The sequence below is a fragment of the Cladophialophora yegresii genome, assembly GCF_000585515.1.
Source record: "Cladophialophora yegresii CBS 114405 chromosome Unknown aczIN-supercont1.2, whole genome shotgun sequence".
Lineage (NCBI taxonomy): Eukaryota > Fungi > Ascomycota > Eurotiomycetes > Chaetothyriales > Herpotrichiellaceae > Cladophialophora > Cladophialophora yegresii.
This window is the reverse complement of record NW_006913046.1, coordinates 4,110,135-4,125,602: the sequence shown is the minus strand read 5'-3', so window position 1 is coordinate 4,125,602 and position 15,468 is coordinate 4,110,135. Positions and strand designations below refer to the sequence as shown.

The following is a 15,468-nucleotide window of genomic DNA, read 5'->3' as shown; positions in this document are numbered from 1 at the left end:
CTTCGACATCGCACTCCTGCTTTGATGCCCATGCGACGGGTCTATCCCTTCATACCTTCCCACCGAGTGGACACGAGTTCTTCCGTCATGAATGGTGACGCCCTGGAAACGCCAAAACAAGTCGATCCATCATGAATTGTGACCTGTGAGTCCCTACCCTCCTAGCACGCACCAGCCAGAGCCACCATCTTCCTGGCCGGGCGAACCGCTCCCACTACCTACAGTATCCCGCCAAACCGCTATACCGACGCGCCTGCCCGCCGGCACTTCGGACACAGGCAGCACCGTCCTCTCCCACGCCTCACGGCTGCGGGTATGCATCTCTGTCGATCACGCCCACGCTCTCATGCTCCCGCCAGCATCACCTGCCCCACGGGTGCCCATCTCTGCCGGTCACGCTCACGCTCACGCTCATGCTGACGCACCTCCTCCCAAGTGAGCGGCTCGCTTTCCCGGACCAAGGCCGCGAGGGCGGTATTGTGTAGTTTGATCACCCGGGTGGTGAAGCGGCAGTCGAAATCCGGGCGGTGGGGGTATAATGCGCAGGGCGAGGCTGGGATGCAGGAGCCCAGATTGCAAGGGGTGAGAGGAGTACGATTAGCAGTGGTGGGTGCGAAGATAGAGGCGTGTGCCACATGGTCGAAGATGGAGAAGGAGCCAGCATGAGGCTGAGGAATATCGTGCTGTTCGGCTTTGACAGTGGACATGTCTTCTGCTGTGGTGGGCATGGCGGCCATGATTTCGGCCCATGCATTGTCGTTGTCGTTGTCGTCCGCGATCGTAACTGCAGTGTTGATGGTAATGGCTTTTACGTTGTTGACGTCGTGGTCATCTGCGATGCTCGTGATGATCATGTCGTTCACGTCTGCAGTGTCATATGGGTTGGCGCGGGCACTGGCATTCGCATTGACATTGACATCCGTGCCGTGGTCAATTATGAAGTCCTCGTTGCGCAGGCGCGGTAAGGGCTCCATCCCCTGCTGGTGTTGGCGCCGGCGCGACCGCGAGGACGCTGTCAATGTCGTGGCGTCGACATATTGTGGTGACAAAGGGTGCTGGTACATATTGTCGTAGTCCCGTTCAGGGGCACACTTCTTCACTGCAGTGTGCTCGTTCGCGTTTGTCGCGGGAAGTAAGCTCTTGAAGCTCAATGTGCTCGACGCCAGCGTCGTAGCAGACATGCTCTTCAGACTGAATGTGCTGGAGAGCGGTGATGGCGTAGTTGGATTGCATAGCTGGGTTGGCCATCCGCACCGCATGGTGCTCTTATAGTCCTGACACATGGTACAAGTTTGGCGCTGAGAGCCTTGAGGAGAAGCGCCAAAGGGTGCTGTTGATGAAGCTGACTCCCATCGTGGCAGGGCAGTTGGGAAAGGACAGGCGGAATCAGAGTTGATATTCTCCTTCGGGAAATCGACGAGTGTGTGCTGTGTTCCGAAACCGACGGTTTGGCCGAGCCATGTGTTTCTTTGTGCTTGAGCCGAAAGTGGCTCAGGACTGTCTCTTAGAGTTGGAACAAAGGATTGAGCAGGCGGACTTCCTTTCGATGTGTCAGTCTGGAACAGGCTGCAAGCAGCACTTTGTGCGGGACAAACGACAATGTCTTGGAGATGGTTGCCTTCGTATTCCTGATAAACAAGCTTGTCTTCAGGGTGGTGCAGAGAATGATTGTCATGACTATGGCTCAAGATTGTCTCTGATTCGCGGGGTGCAGGCCGTGGCCCGTGCTCAGCGTCATTCTGGGTTTGAGGGAACAGTCCACCGAAACTCGTCTCGGACGGTAGACTCAAGGCAGAACTTGAAGCCACAGCTGTAGTCACGGCAACCAAGACCGGAGAAGCGGCTGACTTGCCCACCGCTGGTTGGATAGGGACGCTGTCTGATGAGCAGTTGACCGAGCTGGCTTCTGGGCCCGGGAAACTACCAAAGACCGGCATCCTCGAGATCTTACCAGAAGCAGATGAGGCTGAGTTACGGAAGGGGTCATTTGTGCCTACCTCCCCATATTGCTTCGAAGCGGCAATTGCTGCATCGCAGCCCCGTGGAAACCATGGCTGTTCGCATTTCATCTTGAAAATATGGCTTGGCGAGTGCATCGCGGGACATGGTTCCATGCAATCAAGAGCGAGGGCTGCGTGGCAGGTATTTGTACAGTGGAAGGTAGTCACCGAATTCGTTTGCTCCAAACAAAAAGGTTCTGCTGTCGTGAAAATGGCTTGTCAGAGCACCGTTTGCGTAGTCTTCGTCTGCAGGCTTTAAGATGCGAACTCGATGTTGATCCCAGTCCTTCAAGATGGCTGTTCCTGTCACCGGCCCGTGAAATGCGTGGTCGGTATGCTGTTTGCCGCCATGAGGCCAGGAAGTGCATGGGCAACCAGTTTGACCTAAACATGGTAGAGTAGCGCTGTTCTAGGAGCAGTCAGCATAGTTTGACTCCCTGGTCGGCCGTGAACTGCCTTTTGTCAAACTCACCTGCCTCCATCCGTGTTTCTGGTGAAGTGACGGCCTTCTTTAATATAGGCAATTTCTTTCACCTTCGCCGCCAAGCTAAATCCCAGCCATCTTCACTCGGAAATCGTTAGCATATCAATTACTTAAACAAAATTGTTCCCGACAATGGGAGCTGGAACCCTTCCAGCCTCGTCAGACATCTCCCTTATTCGCAGCCAGGAGTGGATATACAAGCATCAAGGAAACGCAGAGGCTCTCATTGCGATCCTCCTAACTCGGGTGATCTGATGACTTGTACAGGACCATAGTGGTTATAGTTTGGCAAAAATGTGTAGGAGCTCGTGGATGTCGAGGAGAAGGACACGGTGGCGGCTCCCATTGTCACCTTTTTGCCCTTTTTTGCATCAGGATTGCTTTTTCGATCAATTCTTTGACTGTTGTGAAGAGGAGCTGTGTGCGACAGTGACGGCTGCACCTCGCTTGGCAGGCTCCTGATGGTGGCTGGGTGGAGCGTACATTCACTACAGGATTTCACAGATGGGCGTACAGAGTAGGCGCCATGCGGGTTTCGACCACGACCGCAAGATGTCCCATCTCATTCGAGCACTCCAATGTAGGGCACGGTCGAATTCGATTTCAGTGAACCACTTCAGAACTCATCAACTTGGAGACGCGCGTTGCTCTTCAACTGTAGTCCGAGGCCAAAGCAAGCGGGGAACATCAGACGTCCGCATTGAACTCAAGACCTCCTGAGATGGTGTCTTTTTGGCTTGTCGTCACTTTGCCCGAGCAGCGAGGATTATGATGACAGAGGAAGAGAACGGATATGAGGTGAAGGTGAGGTCCATGTCCATCAAGTTCCTTGGTGGTTAGGAAGGTACGCCGAGAACTCCCCTTATTCCGCTCTTCGAAGCTGGATATGTTCGTACAAGTCTCGCCACAATAAATACTTGCTGAGCGGCTGGACGATTGTGAACCACATTCCATTCTCTGCCTGCACCGCATCATCCTCGCACTTTGATCACGACCTTGCCGAAATGACTTCCCGCCGCGACATACTCAAAGGCTTCCTTGGCATCGTCGAATCCAAACACCTTGTCCACGACAGGGTGGATTTTTTTCTCCTTGTAGAGCTCCAGCGCTTCTTCAAGTCGGTCTCTAGGTCCGTTCCAGATGCCTTTCAAAGTGACGTTCCTCCGAAGCGCAAGCACATTGGTGTTGACCACGCTATCGGCTTTATCAATCTTGCCGCTGAGGTAGCCAATGCAGGAGATCAGGCCGCCCCATTTGACACAAGCGAAGCTTTTGGCCAGTGTCTCGGGGCCGCCTTGCTCGAGGATGATGTCGACGCCCTTGTTGCTGGTGATGGCCATGACTTCCTCGTGCCAATTGGGGTGCGTCCTGTAGTTGATGAGATGGTCGGCCCCCAGTTCTTTCGCTCTTTTCAACTTTTCTGCGGACGAAGACGTGACAATTGCTGTCCGCTGTTAGTCACCACATGTGTAATTCAGTGTGGGCCTGGCCTTACTCGTTAGCCCGCTAGCTTTGGCCATCTGCAGCCCGGCGATTGAAACGCCGCCCGTTCCTTGCAGCAGTACCACCGTGTCCTTGCCCTTTATGCTGTCTCCGATCGGCCTCATCCAGTTCAGGGCCATCCAAGCAGTGACGGCAGCAATTGGCAGCGTCGAACCTTCTTCGTCACTAAGGTGATCTGGTACCCTCACCAAACCTTCGTCCGGGAAGCATCGGTACTCCGCCAACACGCCGGGAAGAGGCAGCCCGAGTCCAGACGGCAAATGCTCGTCCGTGATCTGACCCGTCAGGTGTGTCAAGTTGAAGATGGCCATGACCCGGTCGCCCTCCTTCCAGCGGTTCTCGCGGTCAGGCGAACTTCGTGGTCCGACTTTCACCACCGTGCCCACCATGTCGGAACACGGAACGACAGCCGATGGCGACTCGATGGATTCATGGTGATCGTAGTCACCAACACACACTTACGAGCAGCGGCTCGTCAGCAACAGGCTCAATCTCAGGTAAGGAATGTGCTAGATGTTGCGGACTTACCCTCGACATCTCGATAATTCAGACACACAGCATGGATCTCTACTAAGACCTCATCTGCGCCTGGCTCCGGTACGTCTGCCGTCACTTGCTTTAAGCTGGCGAGGCCAGAGAGATCACTGAACCACTGCTTCATCGTGTGGATTTGGATGTGTGCTCTTCGTATATGCGGGGATTGCTTCCGAGTGAAGGGGAGCGAAGACGCTGGTCGTTCTGCTACATGTTTCAGCTGAACCACTGCATCAAGAGGAAGAGTATATATACGGAGTATGTGCTGCTCATCTGATATGGTGGTCTTGGTCCCTGATGACGAAGTGGTTGATCGATTCTATTTGTAAGCCCGTCTGTCTTTACGCCCTAGGACTGCCTGCCCTGCTTGGGATTTGAAACCCACACACTTGCTACATGAATATGAGTCTTGACTCTTACTTCTGTGCGCATCATTCGAAGCTCAGATCCGTTCAGCTCGGTATCATTGTCATGGCCGCTACGCGCTCCGGACCAACCATGAAGGCTATCGCGAGCGAATGCGCCTCCTCGGCTGGATCAGCCTCGACGCATCTGCAACAAGACGGCACCGGGAGCCGTATCTCGACATACTCTGAGCTATGCGGGATTAATCTCCTAGGATAGAGTCGAGAAACCAAAGAAGCCCAGGGGGTCAGAGACGTCCGCACAGTGACAGTAGTGTCACTGGCACGGTCGAGTACATCGCGAGGATGATATTTGGGTCGTGTCACCGAGGAACAGGACAGCGAGTGATGTAATTGGTATCTCGGGTAGCAAGCCGTATGTATCCCTTGCTTACCTCTCCATTTCGGAAGCCAACCCGGTCACACACAATCGAGCGGGTAATCGAGACTGGTGAAGGCACAAAAGGTAAGTCGCCAAGTCGAGATCGTACTTCGAGGACAAGCGGTATCGCAAGGTTCAAGAATCGAGGCCCGCTGCAGGGACACTCCGGGTCGACGTCGGCGGGACATGGCCCGCTGGTCCGAACGAAGAATTTGAGTCCGCACAGCTGCATCCATTGCTACTGCATTGTGCTTCAGTAGTGATGACGAGGATGATGTGATTTAATGTGGTGGACAGAGATGCCAGAGAGTCAGTGATATCAGAATCAGTACTGCAGCATTATCATCATCGTTAATTACTCCTTGTTACTTCTCCAAAACTGAGGCGTCCCTTTGGGCGCTGGATCGGGGTTACATGGCCCGGGGTAGGATCTTCAACTATTCCCGTGAACTGGGTACTGTACCGTGATGGATTCTCCTGCGGCGGCGGCGTTCTGAAATCTTCCACCCTTTCGGGCTGTTCTCCTGGAGCTGAATACGTATGCTGATTGACAAACATGCCGGTGATCTGTGCGGCCCAGGCGACGCGCCTCCATGGTATAAGAAGCCTGTCAGGAGCTTCGACGTGGAAAGATGTGGCTTCAATCTCAATTCACCCTGGCCACGCTCTCACTCGTCAACAAGCTATCAAAAGTCCCCTTCCTCGAGTTTCACACCCTCTTTGATAGGGTGACAGGGGCAGAAGCCTGCGCGTTCCACGCAGTACTCTAGAACCCTCTCTCCTAAGCCTCATTCGTATTGATACCTGCCGCTTGTCGTTCGTCCTTTGCCACTGAGCGCACCTTGAACCAAGAACCCTCGGAATCCAACTCCACTCAGCCTTCAACATGTCCGTCTCTGGATTTTCCGTCCAACACGACTTCGAAGTCCAGGAGTATAACAAGCGCCGCGCGACTTGGAAAGAGTCCGAGAAGAAGAGAAAGGAGGAAGTCAAGTTGCTTCGAGTGCAAGCCAAAGCGATTCGGGAGGCGGCGCTGCAGCAGCTGAAAGTCCTCGGTGTTGGTGAGTTTCATGGCCGCCTTCCATTGCATGGCCAAAAGTCAGACTGACGCAGGAAGTACAGGTGAACAGAAGAACATGAGAGCCGCGTTCGGATGGATCCGCACCAGTCGCAGGGAGAAGTCGGAAAAGGGGCCCACATCCAGGCTGACCGAGGGAAAGCTCCTCGAAGATGACTCCGACGGTGATTCTGACGAGATCACACTGACTGACGCGCTGGCTGCATGAACGTGCTGTCTAACTTGGCTTGAGTCGCTTTGGATGTCGTCTCGTATGGCGCAAACTTGTCACTGTTGGCGCGACGTTCAGTGTGCGTGTCATGGTTGGAACTTGGCAGTCGCTGAGCTGGATGCTGTAGCCCCGTGACATGACAGATGAATGAATCAAATTCAACCTTCCTCCAGAGACCACAATTTCCCACCCACTCTTCCTCTTGCCACCACACCACCGAGCCAGGTCCCTCTCCCTTCGATCCTGAGATTCACGCCCTTACTTCCGACCCACTGGCTCACCGCCGCTGTGACGGCCACTTCATCGTCTCTGGGCACTCTGATCCACGTGTTCTGCTGCTCGACCTTTAATATGTCGATCGGGATGGCTGTGCCTGTCAGACCGAGGTATTGCTGTAGTGCAGCTGTGAGATATGAGCGAATTGTGAGTTCATCGAGAGGTTGTTGACTCTGTTGGTCGAGGGAGGTTAGGCGGAGATGGAAATATGAAAATGGAGGGTTACGGAGTGTGATTGTGCCGTGTGGTTCTTTGGCTGATGATTTGGTGTTGGTCATGGCGTAAGTGTCTCGAGCGTTATGATGTGATGTAATAGATCGTTCGACTGGATCTTGGTGTTATCACAGTGCGACTTGTGGGATCCTTGGACTTCATTATTGATTGGGTTGTGGTCGATGAATATGATCAACAGATGGACACTCAATGGGTGAGATGGAGATCGAGGGCAGAATTAAATTAAGAGCTTTGTGACGGAGTCATGATTAAAAGTTTGAGACATCGAGGCGCTTTGTCGTCGTCAGACAAAATGTTTACGCGACTTCTGTCCGCTCGACCTGCATCTTATGTGCTCTTCCCGGCATTATGATTCAGGTCTGTCTACTTCGAGTCCAAACCTTTTGTAGATCAAGATCGACTTGGCTGAAAGAGCGAAGTACAGTGCTCGGCGCTACCATACCGGCCATGGGTGTAATGACGCATTTCTCACTCTGTTGGTTGGTGCGAGACCCGAACTGGTGACAGGACGCATGATGGGTACAGTTCGGCGTCGTGCTCAGCATGTGCTTGATAGTGTTGAACGCGAGAAGGGAGGGATGAATTCGCGAGTAACAGGGGCCATTGCCTCGGATTGCCTGAAGCATCCGCACACACTGGGAGACTGGCTTGGTGGCACCTTCAGCACAAGACGCCCATACTCTTGCTACTGCGTCTTGTTCTTCCTCCCGCCATTGCTAATTCCATATTCCATTGCTATGCTCATAGACGATGATCTTGATCGCTTCCGTGTTACCTAGCCCGGGGATGTGCCTGCCAGTCCACTCTCATAGAAACGAATCACTCTCTCTAGGAACCTAGAATCTTAGCCGGCTGCCACCTTGCTGGCTGGAACAGCGTAGTAGTCCAACCCCGTCACATGAATAGGTGCTCAAGCTCCCACCTCAGACCCACACCTCACACCCTCCCCTCCGCTCGTAGACCCTCATACATCGCCATGGCCGCCAGTGTCTTCCCATCCCGCCACGCGACCTTCCACACTTCCTGCACCGGCACGATCTTCAGGGTGATTTTCTCGCCGTGATCCCTCAACCCGGTCAACTTGCCCTTCAGCTCATCAATGGCACGCGTGGACAACGATTTGCGAGCCAGGAAGATGGGCATGAACTCGTCGCTGCCTCCAGGGGAAGGATACATCGCGGGTTGAAGCTGTTCTTCTTCCGAGGAAGTGGCAGACGTGTCCACGTCTATTTGGGAAGCTAGCAATGTCATGTCGATAAGCTCGTCTGCGGAGATTTCGAGCCCTGTTTCTTCGCGAACTTCTCGGGCTGCTGCGCCGGCGAAGGTGCCGCTGTCGTCGATCATGCCCGCGGGTAGTTCGACAAAGGATAACGACCCGGCAGGGATGCGCGGCTGGAGGGTGAGAATGGCGTATTCTTCCGGCGTGGGCAAGGTGTCGGGCTCTTGATCTGAGCCGTGCGGGCTGTCGGACGGGGTGAGGATGATGAGCATGGCGACACTCCCGCCCCGCATGAAAATCGAGCCAGGGAGATGTTCGCCATCGTCGTTGCTGACTTGGGCTTTGAGTTTCAGGAAGCCTAGACGCTGGCCGGAGAAAAGGTCGAAGGACTGGATCTCTATTGATTTGAGAGAGTAGGGCGAATTGTGGAAAGGGTGGGTTGACGAGGACCGCTGGAGGGAGAGGGAGTGGCGTAGAGTATTGAGCCAGGTCTTGAAAGCGGGAAACGCCAGGAGTTGGTCTTGAGAGAGGGATGTTGGGTGAGTGACGGGGATGGGCGGCTGGGTGTTGGGAAGGTGGAAGGTCGATGTGGTTGATGTCATCCTTCCGGTCAGTAGCTGTACGTGTTGATTGAAACTAATGGGAGACAGGAATTGAGGAACGAGATTCTTGAGTCTTGAGAGCATCACGCGAGAAACATGCCCGGGAAATCATGCCTCAGAGGCAGTCGCGGTTGTTTGGTGTCAGCAAGGCAGTTATATATAATCGTGAAGTATCGGACGACGTGTCTTGCAGACCAATCAGATCAAACAGCTACAGCCAATTCTCAAGACAAAGAACACAAGAAGCAGTGCGATTGGAGAATGTACACGACTCTGTCACGATAGTAGTGTGTTGGATAGAGTCAACGTCTTACTGCACAGGAATGGAGTTGATCTGAATAAGCGAGCAGCTTTGCTTCTCCATTCTGGACATCACCTGAAAGTCAGGAGTTGTCCCGCCGTCATCTCGATCGTATCAGCATACGACATGATAGTGACGATGAGGATGCCGGTAAGAATACCTATCAGTAAGGGCTATCTACTCGATCTACCGACCAAGAATGGCCATGGTCTTAACCTCACTGGACAAGGGTAAAGTGAGGAATTGTCTTCCAACTTGAACGCCCACGCTGATGGTCATGGCTCCCTCCTAGCGAGCATCAACCTCAGCGCCCGCAACAGTAATCCTATCTCCTGGCTGTTGAGGAGCTGGCGCAGATCCGCTCTCATCGCGGTTTGATCCGGGTGTCACACTACTCCCTCTCACAGCAGCGAGATACTTCTCATGCGCCTTCCTCTGCTGCTCCCATTCCTTTCTCAACTTTTTCACCCGACTCGCTGTGAGCGGCTGACCATCCCTTCCCGTTGTGGGCAGGCCATCGCCGTCCCAAGCAGAATACTCGCTCGAATGCGGTGGTTTGAACATCTCAGTCGGGCTCAGTCTACCCTTTTGCAGTCGTTCCTGAGCTTCACGCTCGCGTTGCCGTTTAGCCTCTTCTTTCACACGGGCTTTATCTTCGCGCTCGCGCCGCACGGCCCTGAGACCTTCGGTGACGGGGCGCACGAGCGCAGGAGCGTTCTCCCGGTCTTCGAGGTAGATGTCTAGTTGCCAGAGGTCGACGTCTCGCACGCGGTCGCAGAGGGCGAGGATCTGCTTGTTCAGATCGGAGGAGGATTCAGTGCTGGGTGCTGAAGAGGCTGTTTGCAGGGCGTCTCGGTTGAACTCGCTTAACGCACGTGCATATGACGGCCGAGGTCTACCTACCGTAGGCGCTTCGTCTAGCCCCGAAGGCGATGTGGACACGATCTCTTGTACTTTCTCGACGGTAATGGACTTGGCAATGGCGGCCTGTCGGAGTTCGTCTCGTATCCTCGCCAGCGGGTAGACGAATTCTTTGGCGGCGTCAGGGATCTCGATGCCTTTCCAGCCAACTTGTTCCGTGTCTGCAGGCTCGGAGCCGTTCAGGCCAAAAATGTTGACCAAACGAGTGATGAATATTGCGACATCGTGATGATCTCGTGGTGTGAGATCGGATTTTTTGGTGCTGTTGTATATGCTGATTAATTGTGATATTGCTTCCATAGCGATGGGCGTGTTGAATGAATCTAGTAATGCAATGCGAACCCGCTCTTCAGCCTCCTGAAGTGCAGCCTGCAAAGTTGCTTTCTGATCGGACGTTGCTTTCAACTCCTTTATTGCCTCAACGGCGTTGAGAAAGAAGTTGTCGACCCGATCTTCCCAATTCCTGCCTTGAGTGACCATATCGTCGGTGATCTCTATGCCATCTTTCCAGTTGCCGAGCAAGAAAACAATTCGCAGACTCCTGGCAGTCCAGTCTTTCCGCACGTGGAGAGCTTCTCGGATGGTGGTAAAGTTCTTCAACGACTTCGACATTTTAGAGCCTTGTATTGACAAGTGACCCATGTGGAGGAAGTAGTTCACCCACTGGCCATGATTTGCCCAGAAGGCCTCACTCTGGGCAAGCTCATTGTCGTGGTGAGGAAATGCAAGGTCGATGCCTCCAGAATGAATGTCCATTTGCGAGCCTAGTTTTCCAGACGCCATGGCCGAGCACTCAATATGCCAACCGGGCCGACCAGGGCCCCATTCACTTGGCCAGCTGGGTTCACCCGGCTTGGATGCCTTCCACAGAGCGAAGTCGGCGTCCGACCTCTTAGCGGCGGCTTCAGTCTGTGATAAGGCGCCCTCACCGTCCGCTACAAGCTCTTTGTCATTCCTATTCCATGGCTCCAACCTGGCATACGGGTAGCCGGCAGCCTCAAAAGCCTTGATGTCGAAGTACACTGAGCCGTCCGCTGTCCTATAGCCCATCTTGTTGTCGACGATTTTCTTGACAAACTCTGCAATCTCGTTGCCATGCTCGGTCACACGCACCAGGTCATCCGGATCCATCACATTCAAGTCATGCATATCTTGGAAAAAGCGTTGCTCGTACTCCTTGGTGAGTTTTGTGAATACAGCATAGTCGTCTCCGCGGATCGTCTTGCCCAGCTGCTCGTCCAAGACCAGGCACATGACATCGCTCACTCGGTTGTAGAATTCGTGCGGCGTCAGGAGCTTTGGATCTTGCATTAATGCCCTCGCGGTGCCTCTAGCAGTATTGATGTGCATCTTGATCTTTGCTTCCCTATCACCTGGCTTGGTGCCCGGTTCGAGGCTTCCTCCCGCCAATATGTCCCCGTAAATGGGTTCGATCAGGCTGTCGAAAGTTTCAGGGGTGACGAGGGTCTTGGGATTTATTCGTTTCAGGTTTCTGTGTATGTAGTAGTGCCAGGCATGCCGAGCGTCTTGACGGACCTGGTCATCAATGTATCTGGAATGGGTCAGACACATGAGGAGCTGCCTTGGGTCCGACATTCACCATACCGATGTTTGTTCTTGTACTCTTCGTACAGATGCCTCTGCCTCGCTCTTAAGATGATCTTGTCATCAATATCTGTCGTGTTCATCACAAAGCGGATCGAGAAGCCAAAGTAATCCCGCAGGATGCGCCGAATGATGTCGGTGGTCACGTAGTTGCGGGCATGGCCCAAATGAGCGTCGTCGTACACCGTGGGACCGCAAGCATACCAGGTGATCTTCCCTTGTTGGACAGGCACGAAGGGGACCTTCGAACGAGTCAGGGAGTTGTAGACTTTCAATTGAGGCTGGTGCGTCGAGCCTGACGGGAGCGACCAGGCGGGTTGTGCCATTCTGGTGGACTTGCTGCAGAGATTGAAAGCGGCTGAGGAGAAAGCACGCTTCATGTATTTCATGAGACACTCACCCAGCTCGTTGACTCATCCATACCCGTGCACAAGTGGTACTGAGTCACAACACCATGCGCAGGGAAATGGAATGCCACAATACGAAGCGGGCTCGGAAAATCCATTTACTCCGCCAGCCGTTTCCCACGGGATCTGCCGGATGCATTAGCGGCTCGCCTAAAGACGGCAGAGCCCGGCGCTAGCCATTAATGCACAGGTTCTGAGATTCAATTTTCATGCTTCAGGCTCGGGCTGTTCCATGCTTTGAGAACAGTTTGAGATTTGGCAAAGGATAAGATTGAGCGACCTAAAAATGGTGTCAACATTCCTTTCCCCATCTCTGCACACCAAGACCGGCGATCTCGCCTCCTTGCACCTCCGCCGTGATCAATCCCTGCCCACAATCCTTTCAACACAGGTCGCCAACGCCTCGGAACAAGGCTATGCAGAAGGCGTCGTGACCAACACTCGCTTCGGGTCGTTCCCTCACAGTACCATAATTAACGTGCCCTGGGGAAGTCAAGTACGAGCCAGTAAAGTCGACACTGGCTCCCGCGGTCGCACCACGAAAAGCCACAAGAAACGGAAGATCGATGACGATGAACCGCACTCCGTGTCCACTCCCGGAGAAAGTGCACAGGTCAAGCAAGCTGAAGTGGCGGAATCAGGGTTCATTCATGTCTTGCCGCCCACACCAGAGAACTGGACGACCAGCTTGCCTCATCGGACTCAGGTCGTCTACACGCCCGACTACAGCTACATCTTACATCGGATCCGCGCAAGGCCGGGCTCAAGGCTGATTGAAGCAGGGAGTGGGAGCGGGAGTTTCACGCACGCCGCGGCACGGGCAGTGTTCAGCGGCTACGGACGCGGGCGTAAGGCAGGCAAGAATGAGACCGACACTGATGGCGTTCAAGCTCTGAAAAGCGAAGTAGAGGCACGTCGGGGAGAAAGCGAGCCGGATGACGCTCGCGGACGAGTCTTCACCTACGAATTCCACCAAGAACGGCACGAGAAAGTCAAAGCAGAAATGGAATTGCACGGGCTTGATGCCATTGTCCACGCCATGCACCGCGACGTTTACAGAGACGGGTTCTTGCTGTATGACGCTGACCAACAAACCGTGCCAACCTCTCCTCGAGCCAACGCCGTGTTCCTCGATCTGCCCGCCCCGTGGGAAGCGCTCCCTCATTTGACTAGGCAGGGAGGTGCGGACGGCGCACCGTCCGTCCTCGACCCTGAGTCCACAGTGCATATATGCACCTTCAGCCCATGCATTGAACAGGCGCAAAAGACCGTTTCGGCCCTCCGCAGGCACGACTGGGTTGACATTGAGATGGTCGAGATGCAGCACAAGCGCGTCGAAGTCCGTCGCGAATACACGGGACTGCATTACGACGGGATGCGCGGAGTGAATGTCTATGGGGCGGACGTGGACGAGGCGGTGTCCAGGCTCCGGGAGGTGGAGCAGAGGTTGAAGGATTTCCACGCCGGGAAGGCCAGCGGCAAAAGAAAACAGAACCATCGGCAGCCAGAGCCTCCCAGCCGATTACCCCTCGACGAAGGCAGACTTGTGCACCGAACCGAGCCCGAATTGAAGACTCATACATCGTACCTAGTCTTTGCGATTCTGCCGCGTGCATGGACTGAGGAGGACGAAACTGCAGCGCAGGAGAAATGGGCCAAGAACGTGACGGTCGCGACCAACGCGCCCAAGAGCCAGCGACAGTTGAAGAAGCAGGCGAAGCAGGCGAGACAGGCGAAACAGAGGCTCAAAGCGAGAGGCCAGACCGGGGATGGGACAAGCGAAGCGTCACGGCGAGAAGAGAGGGAAGAAATTAATCAGGGCCAGCAGGCAGCAGAATAAACGTGACAATCACTGGATCATGGAATGCCATCTCAGAGGCCTCCTTTATGCATGTGATTATCAATAACCGCGCGCAAGTGTCCGTGCAGCGCCTTGCTCAGCCTTCCATGTACCCTGGGCGAGGAGAGCATAGTTACCGTGCTCGGTATGCAGTTCGGATTCGCGAGGGTACGGAGGACCCAGTCGTAAGTCCCACCACGCTGTACGCCGTACACCCGTGCCCAGCAGACGTTGTCTCGAATCTCAACTCTGGACTCTCGAGAATGACTCTCCCACCCACGGCGAGGCGAGACATAGTCGAACCACAACACAACGCAACCGCCGAAGCAAGTCACGTAGAACCCAGTGTGATGCCACGCGCGTGGAAAAAACAGTCTTGACGGCGTACGTACTATACTGTGCACACCGTATGAAGCACTTCGCACCTGGCAGAGTACGTTAATCGTGCTGTCTTCACAGTAAGCCGGTTCGCTCGGTCCCGGCCCATCACAGTAAGCCGGTTCGACTGAGAAGACACCACGAGCCAACGAATACTGTAGTACATATGCTTCCTTCACCGCACGGAGTCTCGTCTCATCGGGCAGGCTTTCATCCCACCTCGCCTCGCTTCGCCTCGCCTCGAATGCACAGCCTCGAAGGACGACATTCGTCTCTACTGTGTACCAGACACTTGGAGACTCCGTAATTGGGTCTCGCCAGGTCTCGGTTCCCAGCGTGCGAGAGGCCGCTAGACCGCCTTTGGAAAAGGTTGCGAGAAATCAATCACATCGACTGTACCCCTATTTCGTCTGTTGCAAGAAACTATGATTGTGTCGGAACACTTACGGAGCGCCTGGTTTCATATTGCCTGGTGCCTGGTGCCTGATGCATAGCTGGGCCTGTGCCTGACGCTTTATGCTCCATGCCTTGTGCGCGTTATGCATGCTGATACTGCAGACAGAGGCTCTTATCGCCGGGAAGACTGCATCCCTTCCTGCGTACCACAGTACCGAGTATGTACAGTAGTACCTTGTACCCACGCCGGTCGGTGTTGGCCCGCTCAGTGGCCTTGGACTCGGGTCCGAATCTTGCTTAGGATTTCAGGAGAAGGTACCTCGTACGGAGTACTCCGTAGGGTAGCCTGTCTGCCTTGCTGCGTGCCTGCCTAATTATCAGCCAGTAAGTCGACGTCTCACAACCAGACACACCACACGCGTCGGTCATATACATACGTACTCCATACGGCGTATAGAGCATGGCATCCAAGCGAGGCTGCGCATCTGTCTAGCCTGTATGGCCTACGGAGTTCTGGGACCAAGTACACACACATACATAGCGTGTTGGAAGTTGGAGGTTTCAGATTGAAAGGCGTCTACGGTGTATTCTCGTCCACCCTCAGGCACTGGATATCACTGCACCCCACTGACGCTGGACGCTGACATTGACACCGACGACCGACAAGAACATCAAGCACTGCCACAACGACCG

The 15,468-nt window shown here is 54.3% G+C and overlaps 7 protein-coding genes across 7 annotated transcripts; 2 read left to right on the top strand and 5 right to left on the bottom strand.

The window, feature by feature from the left end:
* Positions 1–344: 344 nt before the first annotated feature.
* A1O7_03403 (uncharacterized protein) lies at positions 345–1,181 on the bottom strand (the record flags this gene model as incomplete). Its single annotated transcript, XM_007757423.1, has 1 exon — positions 345–1,181. One exon carries the CDS (start codon positions 1,179–1,181, stop codon positions 345–347), a length of 837 nt encoding a protein of 278 aa, XP_007755613.1.
* Positions 1,182–3,455: 2,274 nt separating this feature from the next.
* Positions 3,456–4,648, bottom strand: A1O7_03402 (alcohol dehydrogenase; the record flags this gene model as incomplete). The annotated part of the gene is made up of 3 exons (XM_007757422.1): positions 3,456–3,928; positions 3,980–4,444; positions 4,516–4,648. The coding sequence occupies 3 exons, from the start codon at positions 4,646–4,648 to the stop codon at positions 3,456–3,458; spliced, it is 1,071 nt and encodes a 356-aa protein (XP_007755612.1).
* A 1,545-nt stretch (positions 4,649–6,193) lies between these two features.
* A1O7_03401 (uncharacterized protein) lies at positions 6,194–6,593 on the top strand (the record flags this gene model as incomplete). Its single annotated transcript, XM_007757421.1, has 2 exons — positions 6,194–6,368; positions 6,430–6,593. The coding sequence occupies 2 exons, from the start codon at positions 6,194–6,196 to the stop codon at positions 6,591–6,593; spliced, it is 339 nt and encodes a 112-aa protein (XP_007755611.1).
* A 161-nt stretch (positions 6,594–6,754) lies between these two features.
* Positions 6,755–7,150, bottom strand: A1O7_03400 (uncharacterized protein; the record flags this gene model as incomplete). The annotated part of the gene is made up of 1 exon (XM_007757420.1): positions 6,755–7,150. The coding sequence occupies one exon, from the start codon at positions 7,148–7,150 to the stop codon at positions 6,755–6,757; it is 396 nt and encodes a 131-aa protein (XP_007755610.1).
* An 892-nt stretch (positions 7,151–8,042) lies between these two features.
* On the bottom strand, positions 8,043–8,927 carry A1O7_03399 (uncharacterized protein; the record flags this gene model as incomplete). The annotated part of the gene is made up of 1 exon (XM_007757419.1): positions 8,043–8,927. One exon carries the CDS (start codon positions 8,925–8,927, stop codon positions 8,043–8,045), a length of 885 nt encoding a protein of 294 aa, XP_007755609.1.
* Positions 8,928–9,516: 589 nt separating this feature from the next.
* Positions 9,517–12,080, bottom strand: A1O7_03398 (cysteinyl-tRNA synthetase; the record flags this gene model as incomplete). The annotated part of the gene is made up of 2 exons (XM_007757418.1): positions 9,517–11,701; positions 11,755–12,080. The coding sequence occupies 2 exons, from the start codon at positions 12,078–12,080 to the stop codon at positions 9,517–9,519; spliced, it is 2,511 nt and encodes an 836-aa protein (XP_007755608.1).
* A 367-nt stretch (positions 12,081–12,447) lies between these two features.
* On the top strand, positions 12,448–14,001 carry A1O7_03397 (tRNA (adenine57-N1/adenine58-N1)-methyltransferase; the record flags this gene model as incomplete). The annotated part of the gene is made up of 1 exon (XM_007757417.1): positions 12,448–14,001. The coding sequence occupies one exon, from the start codon at positions 12,448–12,450 to the stop codon at positions 13,999–14,001; it is 1,554 nt and encodes a 517-aa protein (XP_007755607.1).
* Between the last annotated feature and the right edge of the window lie 1,467 nt (positions 14,002–15,468).